This window comes from Mesocricetus auratus, unplaced genomic scaffold, assembly GCF_017639785.1.
Source record: "Mesocricetus auratus isolate SY011 unplaced genomic scaffold, BCM_Maur_2.0 Super-Scaffold_100011, whole genome shotgun sequence".
NCBI lineage: Eukaryota > Metazoa > Chordata > Mammalia > Rodentia > Cricetidae > Mesocricetus > Mesocricetus auratus.
Window position 1 is genome coordinate 82361217 of NW_024429195.1, and position 16274 is coordinate 82377490.

At 43.9% G+C, this 16274-nt stretch overlaps 1 protein-coding gene across 3 annotated transcripts in view; it reads left to right on the top strand.

Moving 5' to 3' along the window:
- Syn3 (synapsin III) overlaps positions 1 to 16274 on the top strand; it is a 431748-nt gene that overhangs the window by 92050 nt on the left and 323424 nt on the right. For all 3 annotated transcript variants that reach the window (XM_013123361.3, XM_005083805.4, XM_013123359.3), the window contains exon 4: positions 7881 to 7972. In XM_013123361.3, the coding sequence (XP_012978815.3) occupies positions 7881 to 7972 (92 nt within the window). The remainder of the gene's footprint in view (positions 1 to 7880; positions 7973 to 16274) is intronic.

Genomic DNA, 16274 nt, shown 5'->3' on the forward strand with positions numbered 1-16274 from the left:
TTAAAAGATAAGACACAGAATGGAAGAAGATAGTGCAGATAAATTCATCAAAAAATGTTTATATAGAACATATTTTTATAATTTATTAACTTTTGAAATTTTCAAGCTAGAATAGTTTAACATATATAGCAAATTAATAATAGTTACAAACATAAATACAAATGTGGATAAGATTTGATTGGATACTTCACCAAAGAGTGTATCTGAATTTCTAATTAGCATCCGAGGAGAGGACCCAGTGCTCCTAATCATCAAAGAGATGCAAGCTAGAGTTTTCATGTTCATCATCCTACTTCACAGCATGTTAGCCCACAGCTGAGCCTTCAGAACCTGGTTCGCATCGCACCCTACAGCCAAAAGCACATGAACAGCTTCCAGACTTGTGTGGGCTCTGCAGGCTGCTGAACCTACTGATGCTCGAGGTGCTGTCCCATTCCCTAAGCCCCCAGCCTTGAGTGTTTCCTTTCATACAGGGCCAGACCGGCACTTGGCTGCAGACCTCCGGATCCCTCCTTGTGGAGTTCTTTTTCTGTGTAGCTCCATATTTTCCTATATGCTACCTGCAAATTCTATCCAAAGTGCCTCTCCTCTTGGTGTCTTGGTGTCTTGAACTCAGCAATGGCTGAGCTCAATGTGAGTTCTCCTGTTGCTGCTTTATAGCCAGGAAACTCCCTCCAGGCAGCCACCTTGAATGATTATAGGGATAATTACATCATTTCTTCCAGAGCCTCAGTTCTGAAATGCCTGCTGTAGGATGGCTGAAAACTGAAATGTATTTTGTCTGGTCTCCTTGGATAAGACAGGACTATAAATAGTCTCTAGTAGTTTATTGTAACCATGAGTCAAAGTCTGTGTACTCGCAGCTTTTCTCATTGCTTAGCCAAGTATCTGACTAAAATCAACTAAAGAAAGGGAAGAGTTTTATTTTTTGTTTACATTGTGACAGCATCATGGCAGGGAAGGTGAGATGGAAGGAAAAGCCCTTGGTGGTGAGAGCAGAAGCTCAAGGCTGTTTGCTCAGACTCGGATGGATCGGGAGGCTGAGAAAAGAGAGAGCCAGCACTCAGCTCATTTTCTCCAGGGTTGCAATGGAAAGTTAACACGAACTAGAAGACTTCACAAACACCTTCATATGACTTCTTATCCTCTATCTGATTTTCTCAGGGCTTGTCACTAAAGTTTGGGTTCACCTGAATCCAAGATGATGTCTTCAAATAGTCACTACAATTACATCTGTATAAAAAAATCTATTTCCTAAAAGGGCCCCCTAAGGTGTCAGAGATTCAGACTTGGGTATATTGTCTGGGGAACAGCACCTGACCCACTGAAGTCTCTATGGGAACAATGGTATTCTTCCATAGAGATCACTGTTTCAGATCCTACCACAGGACCAGTGAGCCATCTCCATGGGGAGGGGCCTAGCCACCTCTGTGCTCGTTTCCATTACTGCTGATGTTTTAGAAAGCTAAATACAGAAATTCCTTTTTTCTGAAACTGTGTGTGTGTTACAACACACAGGTCGTCCTGCAACCCAGGCATTCACCTTCCCTAATTGTTTATAATACATGGCTTGGAAACAGCTCTATACATGCACATATGTACAAGACCGGCCACTAATTTTTCTTTCTTTTTTAAAAAACTTATTGATTCTATGTGGATCTCATATCATGCACTCTGACCTCACTTATCTCCCCTCACATCTGCCCTCTGCCCTAGCAACCTCCCCACCCGCAAATCAAAAACACATGTAAAAGAAAAACCAAAAATCAAAGAAAATAAAAACAGAAGAAGAGTCTTGTTATGGAAGCTGTAGTGTGGTCCATTGAGATACACAGTTTACCCATGTTTACTCATTCATGTTTACTTGCAAGTATTCATTTCCACGAGTTACTGGTCTGGCTCAAGGCCTCTGATTTCTGCTACACCACTGAAAGTGGGCTCTCATTGGGCTCATCATGGATATCCTGTTGTTGTCCCGTGTCATGGAGACACGCAGAAGAGCGAGCCCTACACTCTACCTGAGCAGCACACTAGAGCTGACCTGTTGTTGGTGGGCCAGCCCTGAGGTTGTGAGAGCAGAAGAGCTGACCCTGGCCTTCCTTCTCCTATGCCCCTCAGGGAGCGAGAGCCCTGCACCTTGCCTGGGCACAACAGTAGAGCTGGCCCTAGCAATGTGAGAGAAGGAAGGTACTGGGATATGAGGACCCCAGAACAAGAGAACTGGCCCTGCTCCTTCCTGTAGGCACACTGGGTGAGGTAGCCCAGGCAGTACTGGAGAGCTCGTCAGGTAGTGATAATGGGGGAAAACTAGCAAGCTGACTAACCAGCTACCACCCAGGCCCAGAACCAGGACTATGAGTTGGTCCACCCCAACATCCAGTGAAACTGTGAACTGTTGGAACATGTGAAGGGGACAAACTTAACAGATCCACCATCAAACTTTTAAATCAGAGCCTGAGTATATCTTCTTTCTAGGAATTTCTTTTTCCCTTTGGGCAGCCAGACAACCCCTGGATCTGCACCCCCTCAGTCCATTCCTTTTGTTCACACATCTAATAACCAACGCTCTTGCTTTACAGCTTCCTTTTAACATCTTTCCCTGCCACACACATGCAGTAGCTTCGTCAAATTCTCCTTGATGTTTCCAATTAAGTATTTTGAGCAATCTGGAGCTGAATTTGGAAAGCATCAGACATAATAGCTGGGTTATTACCACGGGCTACTAGTGTGGGCTCATTAGCAATGATCTTTTTTTTCACCTTGCCACAACATAGTGAGGTTATTAATTAGAGCAAGAGGCGTAAGTGTTCTTGGTATTAAGTGTCACTTAATGCCATCTGGAGAAAGAGTCAGGCCCTTTGTGACAGTTCCTCTAATAGCTCCAAGATGATACGTCTAGATCTTCATGAAATGACATTCTCCTAAAAACTTGTTCTATTTAATTTTTAGGTCCCCATATTACTTTTCTGTTGCTGTGCTACAATACCACAATCAAAAGCGACTTCTAGAAACCCTTCATTTTGGCCTGTTGTGCCCGAGCATCAAAGTCCATCTCGATGAGGAAGGCATGGCAGTAGGCAGGCATGGTGACCAGAACAAGAAGCTGAAAGCTCACATCCTCAACTGAAAGCATTAAGGAGAGAGAGAAAACTGGAAGTGATGTGAGCTTTAAACTCTCAAAGCCCACCCCCAGGGACAGTCTATACCTCCTAACCCCCCACCCAAACAGTGCTACCAGCTGGGACCAAGGGCTCAAATATCTGAGCCTATGAAGGACAGTCTTATTCAAAGCACTATAATCTCAGACGTTAATGTGGGGTTAGATACTGGACTTTGCTACCCATTGTGTGGCATCCTGCGTAAATTTAATCTCCCTCTTCCTCAACTTCCTTACCTGGACAAGGGTTACATGGATTTATGTGTGTGAAATGCTTAGACTAAAACCTTGCACACAATGAGTACTGAATATATGTGAACAATTATGTTGATTCGTTAGATCCAAAGAATGGCTTTTGGCTGTTCCTGTGAATAAGGCCTTTTTGTATTATTCCTTTTTTGTTTGTTTGTTTTTGCTTTTTTATTTATTTTTTTACATTCCAGTCTCAGTGCCCCTCCCTTCTTCCCCCTCCCCCTCTCCCCACTTCACCCCCACTTCCCATCTGCTCCTCAGAGAGGGTAAGCCCCCCCCAGGAAGTCTACTACGTCTGTTCCATCATCTCGTTGAGGCAGGACCAAAGCACCTCTCCATCCCCCACACCCCTGTGCATAGGCTGAGCAAGGTATTTCTCTATACAGAATGGGCTCCACTAAGTCAGTCTGTGCATCAGAGTTAGATCTTGGACCCACTGCCAGTGGCCTCAAATATTGTCCCAGCCACACCATTGTCACCTGTATCAAGGGAATCTAATTTGGTCTTATGCAGGTTCCCCATTTGTCAGACTGGAGTCAGTGATGTCTAATTAGCTCAGGTCATCTGATTCTGTGGGTTTCCCCCTTGACTTCTTTATTCATATGATCACTCCTCCCTCACTTTGACTGTACTCCAGAAGCTTGGCCCAGTGGTTAGTCATGGGTTTCTATGTCTGTTTCCAGGTATTATCTGTTTTAAATGATGACATTACTATCAAAATTCATAGGCTGATAAGGAGAACAGAGCCAGATATAGAATATACCTCCTGTTGGTCAGGGACATCCATTATACCCCCACAAACAATACAGACAATTGTTATTGCTCTTGGTCACCTACCTGGGCTTGGTTCAAGAACCCACTGCTGAAAGACACTACACAGTTTGGTCACAGAACAAGAGAAATCAAACTGATACCAACCTAATACCTTCCTCCTTGCTAAATATCTTTCATCATGCTAGAGGTGCTATACAGGCTATTGAGGCAGAGAGAAAAATCATGAAAAATCTTACCTAGCTGTAAACTCTGTAAGCTTCGATAACAACTGCTGGTAAGATGTGCCCATTGATGCAATAGTGGCATGAATGCTATGTTGGCAACCAACTGCTTTCTGTTTGGATTTATGGTATTATAAATCTAGCCAAGAACCAAATGGCTGGGAAGATCATATACCCTAGGGAAAACCTTACTTCTTTATTCTTCTCAATAGAAATAGCATCAATCTGCCTTCTAAAGTCTTAACCTTATATTCACAGATTAGTACAGGTCTCACCTCTTATTATATATGATACTTATTATAGTGGATATCCAGAGACTCACAGTTAGTCAGATTCCAGAGTATGTGACTGTTGAGTGCCCAGGTTCAAATGGTATATCTTTATATCATGCTTCCCCAAGGTGAACATCATAGAAGAGGGTAGAAAGATTTAGAGTGACACTGCTGTAAAAATGTGTCTGGACACAACAGAGCCATTGAACTCATGAACTCTGAGCAGCTGTGACTGCCTGCACAAGACTTACACAAAATCGAGCCAATCACAATGGGGGAGAGATTCATGAGGACCACACCCAGATAAGAGCTATTGGCAGTTGATGGCTGCTAAGGGAAAAACAGAAGGTGGGGTGCTCAGGAATGTGGTCCCCGGTTGATTGTCCATGCTCCAGTTACTGCCCCTATTTCCACATGTGTCTGGGCAGCTCTAATTAGATGCAGTGGGTTACAATTGTTTTTTAATTGAAAGGGGAATTGTGTTAGGGTTCTGGGAGAATTTAGAGGGAGTGAATATGACCAAAATACTCTGTGTGCATGTATAGCATTCTTTTTTAAATTTTATTTTATTATTTTAAATTATGAGTATGTATATGACTCTGTGGCATTGGATCCCTGGAGCTGGAGTTGCAGGTAGTTGTTAGGTCACCTGATGTAGACTCTAGTAATCAAACTTGGGTCCTCTGCTAAAGCAATAACACTGTAACCACTAAACCATCTATTCAGCCCCATATATGACATTCTTAAAGAATGGATAAAGTTAAATTTTAAGAATATCGTAGTCTGAAATCCAATATACAGTACCTCAGAATGTGATCTTACTTGGAGAGAGAACCTCTAAAGAGGTCCCCAATCAAAAACAAGGCCATCAGAGTGAGAACCTACATGATTAATGTTCTTACAAAAGGGGGGGACTTTAGAAAAAGGGATGAACATTGAGAAGATGATGAGGAGGAGAAGATCAGGGAGAAAGTGGTGGACTTCAAGCCAACAGAAGGGGTCTAGAGTAGACGTCCCCCTTACAAGCCTTCAAAAGAAACCAGCCATACGGGCACCTTGACTTTGAACTTCTAGCCCAGAACTGTAGAGTAAGTTCCTGTCATTTAAGGCCCCCAGTTGTGGGTCTTCATTAAAACATTCTAGGGATCTGATAGAGGTAGTTAAAGCAACACATCTCTATCTCCAGGGAACATAGGGTGTGACCAGAAACGTGTGTTATTCCCCAGAACTCTGATTGAAAGCAATAGAATTTCACTAATTCCTTAAACAGACAAGCATGCACCAAAGTGCACCTCGAAATTCAGACAGGAGCGTCAGGAGGCTTCTCTGTCTCCTGCCTCTGTCCCTCTCTCCTTTTCTTGGTGACTGGGGTATTTCCTTCCTCTTCCTCTCATTCTCCCCACACCCTTCCTCCTGTCCTTCAGTGTCCTACATTCTGGGTTTCCATGCTTTCTAATGCAGCTAGCAGTAAATGTGATCCCAAGTAGCACCAGGCTTGAAAGACAAAAGCCACCTGTGGGCTGCGATGTAGCTCAGTTGGCAGAGTGCTGGCACAAAGCGCTCAGTTCCATCTGCTGCATTGTGGGGCATAGCGGTAATCTCAGCACTTAGGAGGTGGAGACTGGACAGGAGACAGTGTCATTCTCTGTTGTGTAGGGAGTTTGAGGCCAGCCTGATTCACTATATACAACCCTATGTCAAGAAACAGAACAAAGAACAAAGAGATACAAACCCCTAGAAACAGTCTTGTGTCTTAGTTGGGGTTGTCTATTGCTGTGAAGATGCACCATGTATTAGTATTTAGGCTTCTGTACTGTTCTGTCCTTGGGGTTCTATCAGGATACACCCTCAGCTGCTGCCACTAACAGCACCACCTGTGCCTATCACTGTGTTCCCCTTTAAAAGGGCCCTGCCCTCCTCCTCCTCCTCTCTCTCTCTCTGTCTGCTCCTCTCTCTCTCTCCCTCCCTCCTTCCCTCCCTCCCTCTCTTCCTCTCTCTCTCTCTCTCTGTCTTTCTCTCTCCTCTCTCCCTCCCCCCCTCTGTCTCTCTCTCTGTCTCTCCCTCTGTCTCTCTCTCTCTGTCTCTCCCTCTGTCTCTGTCTCTGTCTCTCCCTCTGTCTCTGTCTCTGTCTCTCTGTCTCTGTCTCTGTCTCTCTCTCTCCCTCTCTTTCTTTCCTATCTCTCACTGCTTCTGTCCCCAGAGGCCAATCTCCCTCCTCCCCTTTACCCTTTTTATGATCCCCTTCCCTAATTAAAAAATTAAAAAAAAAAACCTCTGCTTGAACTCTGTCACATGGTGTCTTTCATGTGCCACTTCTTAAAAATTACAACACCATGACCATGGCAATTCTTACAAAGGAAAAACATTTCATCTGGGGTGGCTTACATTTCCAGAGGGTCACTCCATTATCATAACGGCGCACCATGGTGACATGAAGGCAGACACGGTGCTGGAGACTGAGCCGAGATTCCTACATCTTGATATGAAGGCAACAGGAAGTGGTCTGTCTCACGGGGCATGGCTTAAGCATGTCTGAGAACTGACTTCAAAACCTACCTCCACAGTGACACACTTCCTCCAACAAAGCCACTCCTAAAAAGTGCCACTCCCTTTAGGGGCTGTTTGCTTTCAAACCACCACATCTTAACTTCTCAGCTAGGAGCCCATCATTCCCTCACCTTGTATCAGATACCTGCCCATCAACTGTGACCAAAATGGCACAGACATAGTGATTCCACTGTAGCTACATGTATAGAATGAGGGAAGAGGCCATTCCTAAGAAAGGGATGTCAGGCACATAATTTGAGCCAATTGTTATTGTTAACAACAATTGTTACCAGAGCCACGTAACCTGAGCCATGGGGCTGATCACCAGCATAGCACAAGGCCTCCAACTCTCTCTCGGGAAACCATCCGGTTAACAATGGTGTCTTCTAGTCAGAGCCAGAGTGGCCTGTTCTGATTCCGAGGAGGCAGCAAAGAGTTGTGGTTATGGCAGTGGGACCTTGAATCCAAGACTCATGGGTTCTAATCTGACGTGTCCATCGTGTGACCTTGGGTATGTCACCTGTCTCTCAGCTTCGATTGCCAAGTTTGAGACTAGGCTAAATGGGCACTGCATAATAGTAGAAGTGTACAGTAAACACAAACATCCTACCTGGTAGTGTTTGATGTCTCCTTTGCTTGTTTTCGTTTCTCTTCCAGGCTGAGTTCTCTGAGCTGAACCTGGCTGCTTATGTTACCGGAGGCTGCATGGTAGACATGCAAGTTGTGAGAAATGGCACCAAAATTGTGAGGTAAGCAGACCTGAGATGCAGAAGCCATCTGAGATGTGTACATAAGGGATTTCACAGAGACGCCTCCACCCCTGCCTGCCTGCTGCATGTGGCCACTTTCAGGTGCCTAGTGCGCTTCCCAGTGCCAGATGCCTCCCACAGAGTCCCAGGTGGTAACAGAAATGATTAATGACACAAACACATGGAGAGCAACTGTGATGTCCATGAGGAAGGCTTGTGGGGAAAGGTGTGGGTCTGGTTGTGGAGTTTCTGATGCTTTCTGTTTCTTAAATGCTTGTGAGAGAGCAGTCCTGCAGTCAGAGTCTGACAGTCTCCACAAACTGGTACATTTGAGAGCAGCCTATCCAGTATAAAGGTTTAGCAGAAAGAACAAAATCCACCCCAGTAACACAGCAGATTAAGCATTCAGAATGAAGCCCTGGTTATCAGATTTTCCAGAAAGCTGTGTAGGATGTGCACAGAGCTGGAGAGGAAGTGAGGGGATTCTTTGGAAGGCAGAAATGACAGATACGTGTTCACAGGAGAGATAAAAATCACATGAGGTCAACCCTGTGTGGCTAGGCTCTGGGAAAGAGATGCACAGGTCAATGTGTGAGGGTCTGAATTAGTAAGGGATGATGCTCATATCTGGACAAGAAGGAGAAGCAAAGATTTGAGAGAAAGGTAGCATATGTTTAACATCTTGTCAAACAATAGGACGGGTATTCTTGGGGTGGGGAGAGGGTATGAGAATTCTGCAAGTTAAAAACAGCATTGCAGGTAAATGCAGGCAAGCAATGGAGCGTGGCTGGGGGAAATGGAATGATTAGCTAATATAATCTTCACTTACTGCGTGTTTCCTTAGTGCAGGGAAGACAGTGGTTGGCTTCCTGTTCCCAGTAGGCCACCTCTGAGCCACCACTACAAACCAGTTTCCAATAATTGTAATGCTTAGAAACCTTCAAAGAGTTGACATGACAGTGGGGATTACCAGGGAGAATAATTGGGCAATGGAAGCCCAGAAAGATAAATAAAAGTTTGTACATTTGAATGTGAAATGCACCCCCAGGTTCATTTGGTTGAATGCTTTTTTAGGAGTTAGCGGAATCTTTGGGATGTGAGGCTAAGCTGGAGGAAATAGGTCACTGAGGTAGGCCTTAAGTTGTACCCAGCTCTATCCAGCTCTCTCCATTTCCTGGCCAGCCACAGTGTGAAATTCAATTCCGTGAGCTCCCACAAGCCACCAGGCCATACCTTCCCCACACTGACAGGCTGAAATCCCTCCAAAACCTGCTTTCCTCTCTTAAATGGCTTCTGTCTGGTACTTTGTCACAGTAATGGGAAATGCAACTAACCCAAGGACAAAAGTCACCATGTCTTTAGACTGACAGTATGTTAGGTGCGCCAGATTAGAAATTGGCTTTGATAGGCTAGGGAGGAGGAGGGCAAAAGAAGTCAACCCTTAGCCCCAATGGACTCCTCCTCAAGATGAACAGGAAACCAGAGTAACAGCACTCACAGATTAAAGAGAGACCTAGGAAGCCTTGGGCATTAAACTTGATGCCTGCTCATTGCAAGCAGGTCGGAAGCATAAGCAAACACTTTAGAAACGAACATATTTTCATTCTGTGCTTTGGAAACTTCTTTGTACAGTGGCTAGCACATGGTCAACGTTAACTGGCTATGGTGTTGGGAAGTAGCAGAAACAGGCATAGTGGACCACAGGAGCTGAACTTCAGAGAGACTAGACATTGCAGTCGCCAGACACAGAATAATAGAAGAGAAAATGGTGTACATTTCAAGAGGAAAAGAAAATTGAGTTGGAAAATACTTGCAGAGAACTATAAAAGTAAGCATTGTAGTTTGAACTTGTGCATGCTGTCAGAGTGACCATGAGTTGGTTCTGTGTCTGCTTCAGCCCCGTTGTATATGGAAATGCTGTTTCCTTGGAGTTGTCCACCACCTCTGGCTCTTACAGTCACTCAGCCTCCTCTTCCACTTAGAGCTCCACTCCTTGAGGGAAGGGATGCCCTGCACCCAACTTAGGGCTCACTGTGCCAAAGCCCCTTGTTCTCTGCATGTTGTCCACATGTGAGGTTCAGGGTTATCTGCCATCTACTTCAAGAGGAAGCCTCTCTGATGAGGGTACAGTAATGTACCGATCCATGGGTATAGCAATATGTCATTAGAAATCATTTTGTTGCTGTATATTTAGCAGAATCATTGTAGTCGATTTTCCCCTAGGATCCATGACATTTCTAACGTCAGGCTTCTGGCCTCATTAAAAGTCAGGGTATGGATTCCATCCCAAGTAGCCAGCAGCCTTTTAAACAAAGTGGGCACAAAGTCCTACCCCTAATTAAAAAAATAGTTGCCATTGATAGTTGCTGGGAAAGGAAAAGTCTGTTTTCTTCAATGAAGTGACACTGGGTAATAGCAACCACACCACAGGTCAGGCTGCATGCCAAGAAATAATTGGCCAACACAAAATGGATTCCATGTTTTTGTCTGTTTGATTGGCTTGGTTTTAATTGTTATTATTGTTGTTGTGTGTCCTTTTTATGCGTGCTTTTTTTGTTTGGTTTGGTTTTATCTTTTAAGAGAAAAAAAGAATACAAAGTTAGATGGTTAGGGAGGGAGAATCTAGCAGGAGTTTGGAGGAGGGCAAAGAATATGACCAAAACATATTATATTAAAAAAATTTAAGTAAACAGTGTTAAAAAATAGAACTTCTAGAAATGGAAAGTTGTAATAGCCAAAATGGTTGGATATGTTGTGTTTAGCAGCACATTAGACACAGTTGGAAGAGCATTCATGAACAAATTGTCCTGAAGGAGGCAGAGGGAGTGAGGGACGTTAGAAATGCATGAGAATAGGATAGATTTCAGCAGTGCTAGAATGCTCTTTTACTCATAGGGTCTGGAGAGAAGTGAAAGAATAGAGCATGGAGCAGAGGCAGGAGTATGAGGCGTGAGTCCTGCAACACAATATGCCAAGCCAGATGCGCGACACAGTTTAAGCAGGGTTAGGAAAAAGAATCCTACCCCTAGACATGTCCATGAAACTTTAAAAAGAGGCAGAAAAACAACCTGAGAGGAGGCAGAATTAGGAGAGTAAATTTCTTTTATTGTAATAACAAAGTGACAGGTTTCAAACAGCCATGGTGCAGATGCCTTCAGTGCCTTCAGAAGAGTTAAGAAGTAGGTGCTGACCTTTCATTCCACCCCTAGGGAAACAGCTTACATGAACAATGAACAAATAAAAACACAAAGAGCAGATCCTCGTCAAAGAAAAATGATCCCAGAGTAAGGTAGGCTGTAAGAAGTGAAAAGGAAAGAAGGGGGTGGGGGGGCAGCTGTTGTTTTCAAGTGGTGACCGTAATAAACTACTTGTAGGGTAGCAACGTTATTATAAAGTGTCTCTGGTCTCCATGTAACCAGATGAAGAGCCACACTCCTAGTTTATGACTGTCCCATTGCATTTGCTCTGTCAGTGGGCATGACCATAGAACTGCTGTCCTATCTCCCAGTTTGCCATGCACCAGAAGTCATGTCCTTGTTTCTTTTTTGCCCAGAGGTTCCCTGAATCTTGTAGTGGAGACACACTGTTAGAGACAATGGTGGAGCACCAAAGCAGATACCTGATCCCTTACCATCTTTCGGAAGATGTGAATTCTTAGGCATTGCCCTCTCATGGTTACTTGTAAAACCTAGAACCTCTACAAAAACTAATGCAGAAATATTAACCTACACAAAATAGGGATGTCTTGTGATGGTATTTTATTGAGGGAGAAATTACTTATGTGAGAAGCCAAGAAAGTCAAGAACCAAAGGTCCGCACACTGCTCTCCAGGCAGCAACCAAACCCAAAGAGAAAGCATCTCCTCCCTCTAGCTCTTTTGTCCCCCACACATTCTACGTGCCTGTGACCACACCCAAACAGGCATGGTCAGCGCTACAGGTATGTAGATCTCTCCCTACAAAGGACCCTAGTATTTGTTAGATATTTGTGTCACCAATAAATAATGATAATTTCATTAAAAATGAATGGCTAAATAAATGTTCTAATTAAACAAAACAAGTTTTTCAGGGCAACCTTTAAAATTTCAGCTACATTCTACTCAAAACATTAATCAAAATATAATATATTTGAAAATTGGGAGGTAACCAAAACTAACAGATTGATAAAAAGCTAGCTGAGGGCAAGGTGTGGTAATGGGCATGTAATCCCAGGATGTGAGAGGATGAGGCAAAAAGACCAAGACTTTCGGTTCCTCTTAGCCTACAGAGTGATTTCCAAGCCATCCTGGGGGGCTGGGGGATAGTACAATGGATGTGTGCTTTCTCAGCACCTTCTAGAGGCCCTGGGTTCGAACCCCACCACCACCACCAAAATTTTAAAGAATGCCAAGCCACCCTGAGTTGTACATATAATGAGACCATGTCTCTAAAAACAAACAAAGCTAGCTAGTACAGCTACGCTAGTATCACAGGAGTCTGGGAAATGGACTTTCAGGTGAAGTATGCTACCAAAGAAAAGGCAATTAACATGTTACCATGAAGCATTTGTTTATAGAGGAGAATAAAGCTCCCATTTTACAAGCACCAAGAAAAGATAACACAAATAAATTTCAGCATTTAACATAACTATGAGGGAAAATTAACAAATCTGCCATTAAAGGATGATTTTGAGGCTGCTGCAAGGTAATGCTACATGCATTATATGCTCTTGTGGTAACCACAGTGTTGGAGTCTGTAAAACCTAACATGTTATTACTTAGGAGTCAGCATTCCTAATGTTCAGTGTTACCGGTGCTTATGTCCACTGTCATTCTTGGGAAAGAAATCTCCTCCCTTTGTAATAAGTAAAATGCCTCCATCGATGCCATTAGTTCTCAAGTTTGGTAGCAGATTAGAGTCACCCAGGAATCGATTGAAAAATTCTGTTACCAAGTAAAACCAGCTCAATTACACTGGAATCCTTGATGGTATGATATAGACAGTAGTGTTTTGAAAGCTGTCTAAATAATTCCAGTAAGCAGTGTTCTCATTTCATTCCTGTAGCATAACTGCGCCATACCTTAACAAAAAGCTACTTAGAGGACTTCAGCTTACAAATCCAAGTTACAGGCCATCATAGCGGGGGAGCCAAAGCATCCAGGACTTGAAGTGGTTATTCACATCACACCCACGTTTAAGATAATTGCATGCATGCTCGCTTGCTTGCTTGTGATCACCTAGATTTCTCAATGCTTACATAGATAAGGACGCCCTACCTAAGGAATGATGCTGCCCACAGTGGGCTAGGTCTTCCCACATCAGTTAAGACTTTCCTTTACAGACATGCCTACAGGCCAACCATTCTAGGTAATATGTTCTTGAAACTCTTTCCATGGGATGCTAGGCTGTGGCAAGATGACAATCAAAGCTAACCAGTACAAGAAACCACCCATATTTTTTTCATGGTGGCTTTCACCTGAGATTGGGTCATCTGAAAAGCCAAAGACAGAGTGGGCCACCTGGAATTCAGGAATCACTTTGTGGGAATAGACATCCTCAAGTCTTCTTCTAGACCTTCTGTCTTCTTTCAGAATTTACACAATTGTTTGTAAAAGTGAATTTGTGGAAATGCCCCAGATGTTTCTTAATCATCTCCTCTCAGAATTTACAAATGGAAGATGTTGAATGCATTTTTATTGAATTGTGTTTCCTTAGAAACCACTGTGCTAAAGTCCTAACCACTCATACCAGAGAATTTATTTATTTGTAAGTTATATATTTGGAAGCAGAATCCTTGAAGGTATGATTACTTAAATTGGAGTGTACTTTTAAAAAGTAGATGCATGATCCAATATGACTGATGTTTTTGTAAGAGAAAATGCTGGACTAGAGATGGTATCACAGGCATATAATCCCAGCAGCTGGCTGTTGAAGCAGGAGGACCTGATGTTCAAAGTCTATCTGGGCTACATAGCAAGTTCTAGGCCAACCTAAGCTGTATAACAAGATCCGTGGGGCTGTTGCTTTGTCTGTTACTTTCTTCTCTGGTTGCTATGACAAAGTATCTGACAAAATCTGCTTACAAGAGGAAGGATTTATTTTGGCTCATGGTTTAAGAAGAATATAGTCTATCATAGTGGAGTGTGAGGGGGGCTGATCACATTGTGTCCACATGGAAATAGAAGGAAGTGAAGCTACAGAATCTCAAGGCTTTTATCCCTAGTGACCACTTCCTTTATTAAGGTCCCACCTTCTAGCAAGCATGTCAAACCTTTTGATATTGGGATATGACTTTGTCATTTACAAAGTTCACACCAAAGAACCACATCACTGAGGTACAAACAAGTGGACATAAACCACACATGAAACCATCTCATAATGTTTGTCTTATTTAGGGGTTTCTATTGCTGTGATAAAATAGCATGATCAAAAGCAAACTTGGAACAAAAGGATTTATTTCATCTTATAGCTTGTAGCTCACCCATCATCTGGGGAACTCCAGGCAGGACCCTGGAAATGGGAGCTGAAGCAGAGGACATGGAGGAAGGCTGCTTACTGAATTGCTCCCCATGGCTTCTTCAGTCTGCTTCCTTCTACCAACCAGGTCTCCCTACCCCGGTGTGGCACAACCCACAATGGACTGGGTCTTCCCAGATCAACAACTTCTATTTTAAAAGTGCCTATCAGGCTTGCCTACAGGTCACTCTTATCTAGGCATTTTCTCAATTGTGGTTCACTCTTCTCTGTAAATGGAGTTCTTAATTGGTAAAAGCCCGGAGTCTGGTTCAGAAAAAAATGCTGGGAGATCAGAGAGAAGAAGGAGCTAGCCAAAGCCACCGTTAACTCATTAGATTCCCAGCAGAAAAGAGATGGAGTTCCTGTTTCTTCCCACTTATATCCTGTCTCCCCCATTCATCTCACTTCTTGTCTCTACCCAGCCATCTCATTTCCTATTTCCGCCGAGTCATCTCACTCCTGTCTGCTGTACAGACCTCCAGACCTCTATGGTTAGCTAGCGACACACTCCGTCCTCTTGATCTTCAGATAGGCTTTATTTGTACAAGTAAGATATCACCACACTTCTCAGAGAGCTGTAGTTTCTGTCAAGTTCACAAAAACAAAAACAAACAAACAAACAAACCAAACCAGAGCCTTAAGTAAGTGTATTATTTTATGTTGGCCCTCATCATAGCTATCCTTAGCCACATGTGGCCCACTTGTTGGATGGGACTCTAAGACTGAAAGTTCCCACAACTTTTCAAAACAGTGCCATCATCTAGGGACTGAGCATTCAAACACAAGAGCCTGTGGGCCCAGAAAGGTGCTCATAATCTCCTGAAAGCAGGATACAGTGAAACAGAGCCTCAGACTTCTTAGAAAGTAGTCAGTCACCAGGAAGCTACAGCTGATTGACACTGTGACCCGCAGGAAGAGAGCAGTGAGCCTTCCTTACGCGTGTGGGACCATGACACGTCCTGGCTGCGCTCTCCCAAGTTAGAGTAATAAGCTGTTCTCTTGACTTGTCGTACCTTCTTCCAGAGACACTTAGATGTCATATTGGAAATGCCAAAAGACACTTTGCACTGGGGCCATGGTTTGTTAATACATGTCAGCAGGACCTCTGCCCGAATAGGGCTGAGCATCATCTCTGGGTGTGTCAGCAGGAGTCTTGCTGGTAGAGCAAAGAAGATGGAATCTCACTGATATGGGCAGGCACCATCCCATCCACGAAGAACTCAACCGACGAGCACAAAAGGCAAAGCCAAGGATGTCTTCTGAACCTAAGGCACTTGTGTTCTCCTGGCCTCTGTCATCAGAGCTCCCAGATGTCGTGGTTTCACACCTAGGACTGACACCAATGGTCTCTCACTTCTCAGGTCTCAAAAAGAGTGACACTGTTGGCCCTCCTGCTTCTCAGAACTCCACACTCATTGAATCCCATCACTGGTTCTCCAGCTCACAGACGGGATATTATGGGACTTCTCCATGGTCTTGTGCACTGGTTTCAGTAACATGGCTCTATTGCTCTGTACTCTGTTGCTTCTGTTTCCATGGAGAACATGAGATTCACATTCCAAAAGATCAGGATGGTGGCAGAGCAAACCACTGCTGGTCCTCTCCATCATCCACCTCTTCTATTCTGAGATCGAGCACCTAGATGATTTTCCACCACAATGACCCCTCTCGACCTCGTTGACCAGGCAGGCAGTGCATGCAGCTGGCAACACATGCCCAGCCCTGGACTGTCACCTCACCTTGGGACTCAAGGTGAGACAACAGGGCTTTCTCATGAGACTCTTTCTAGAGCTCTTGGCTAACGGGCA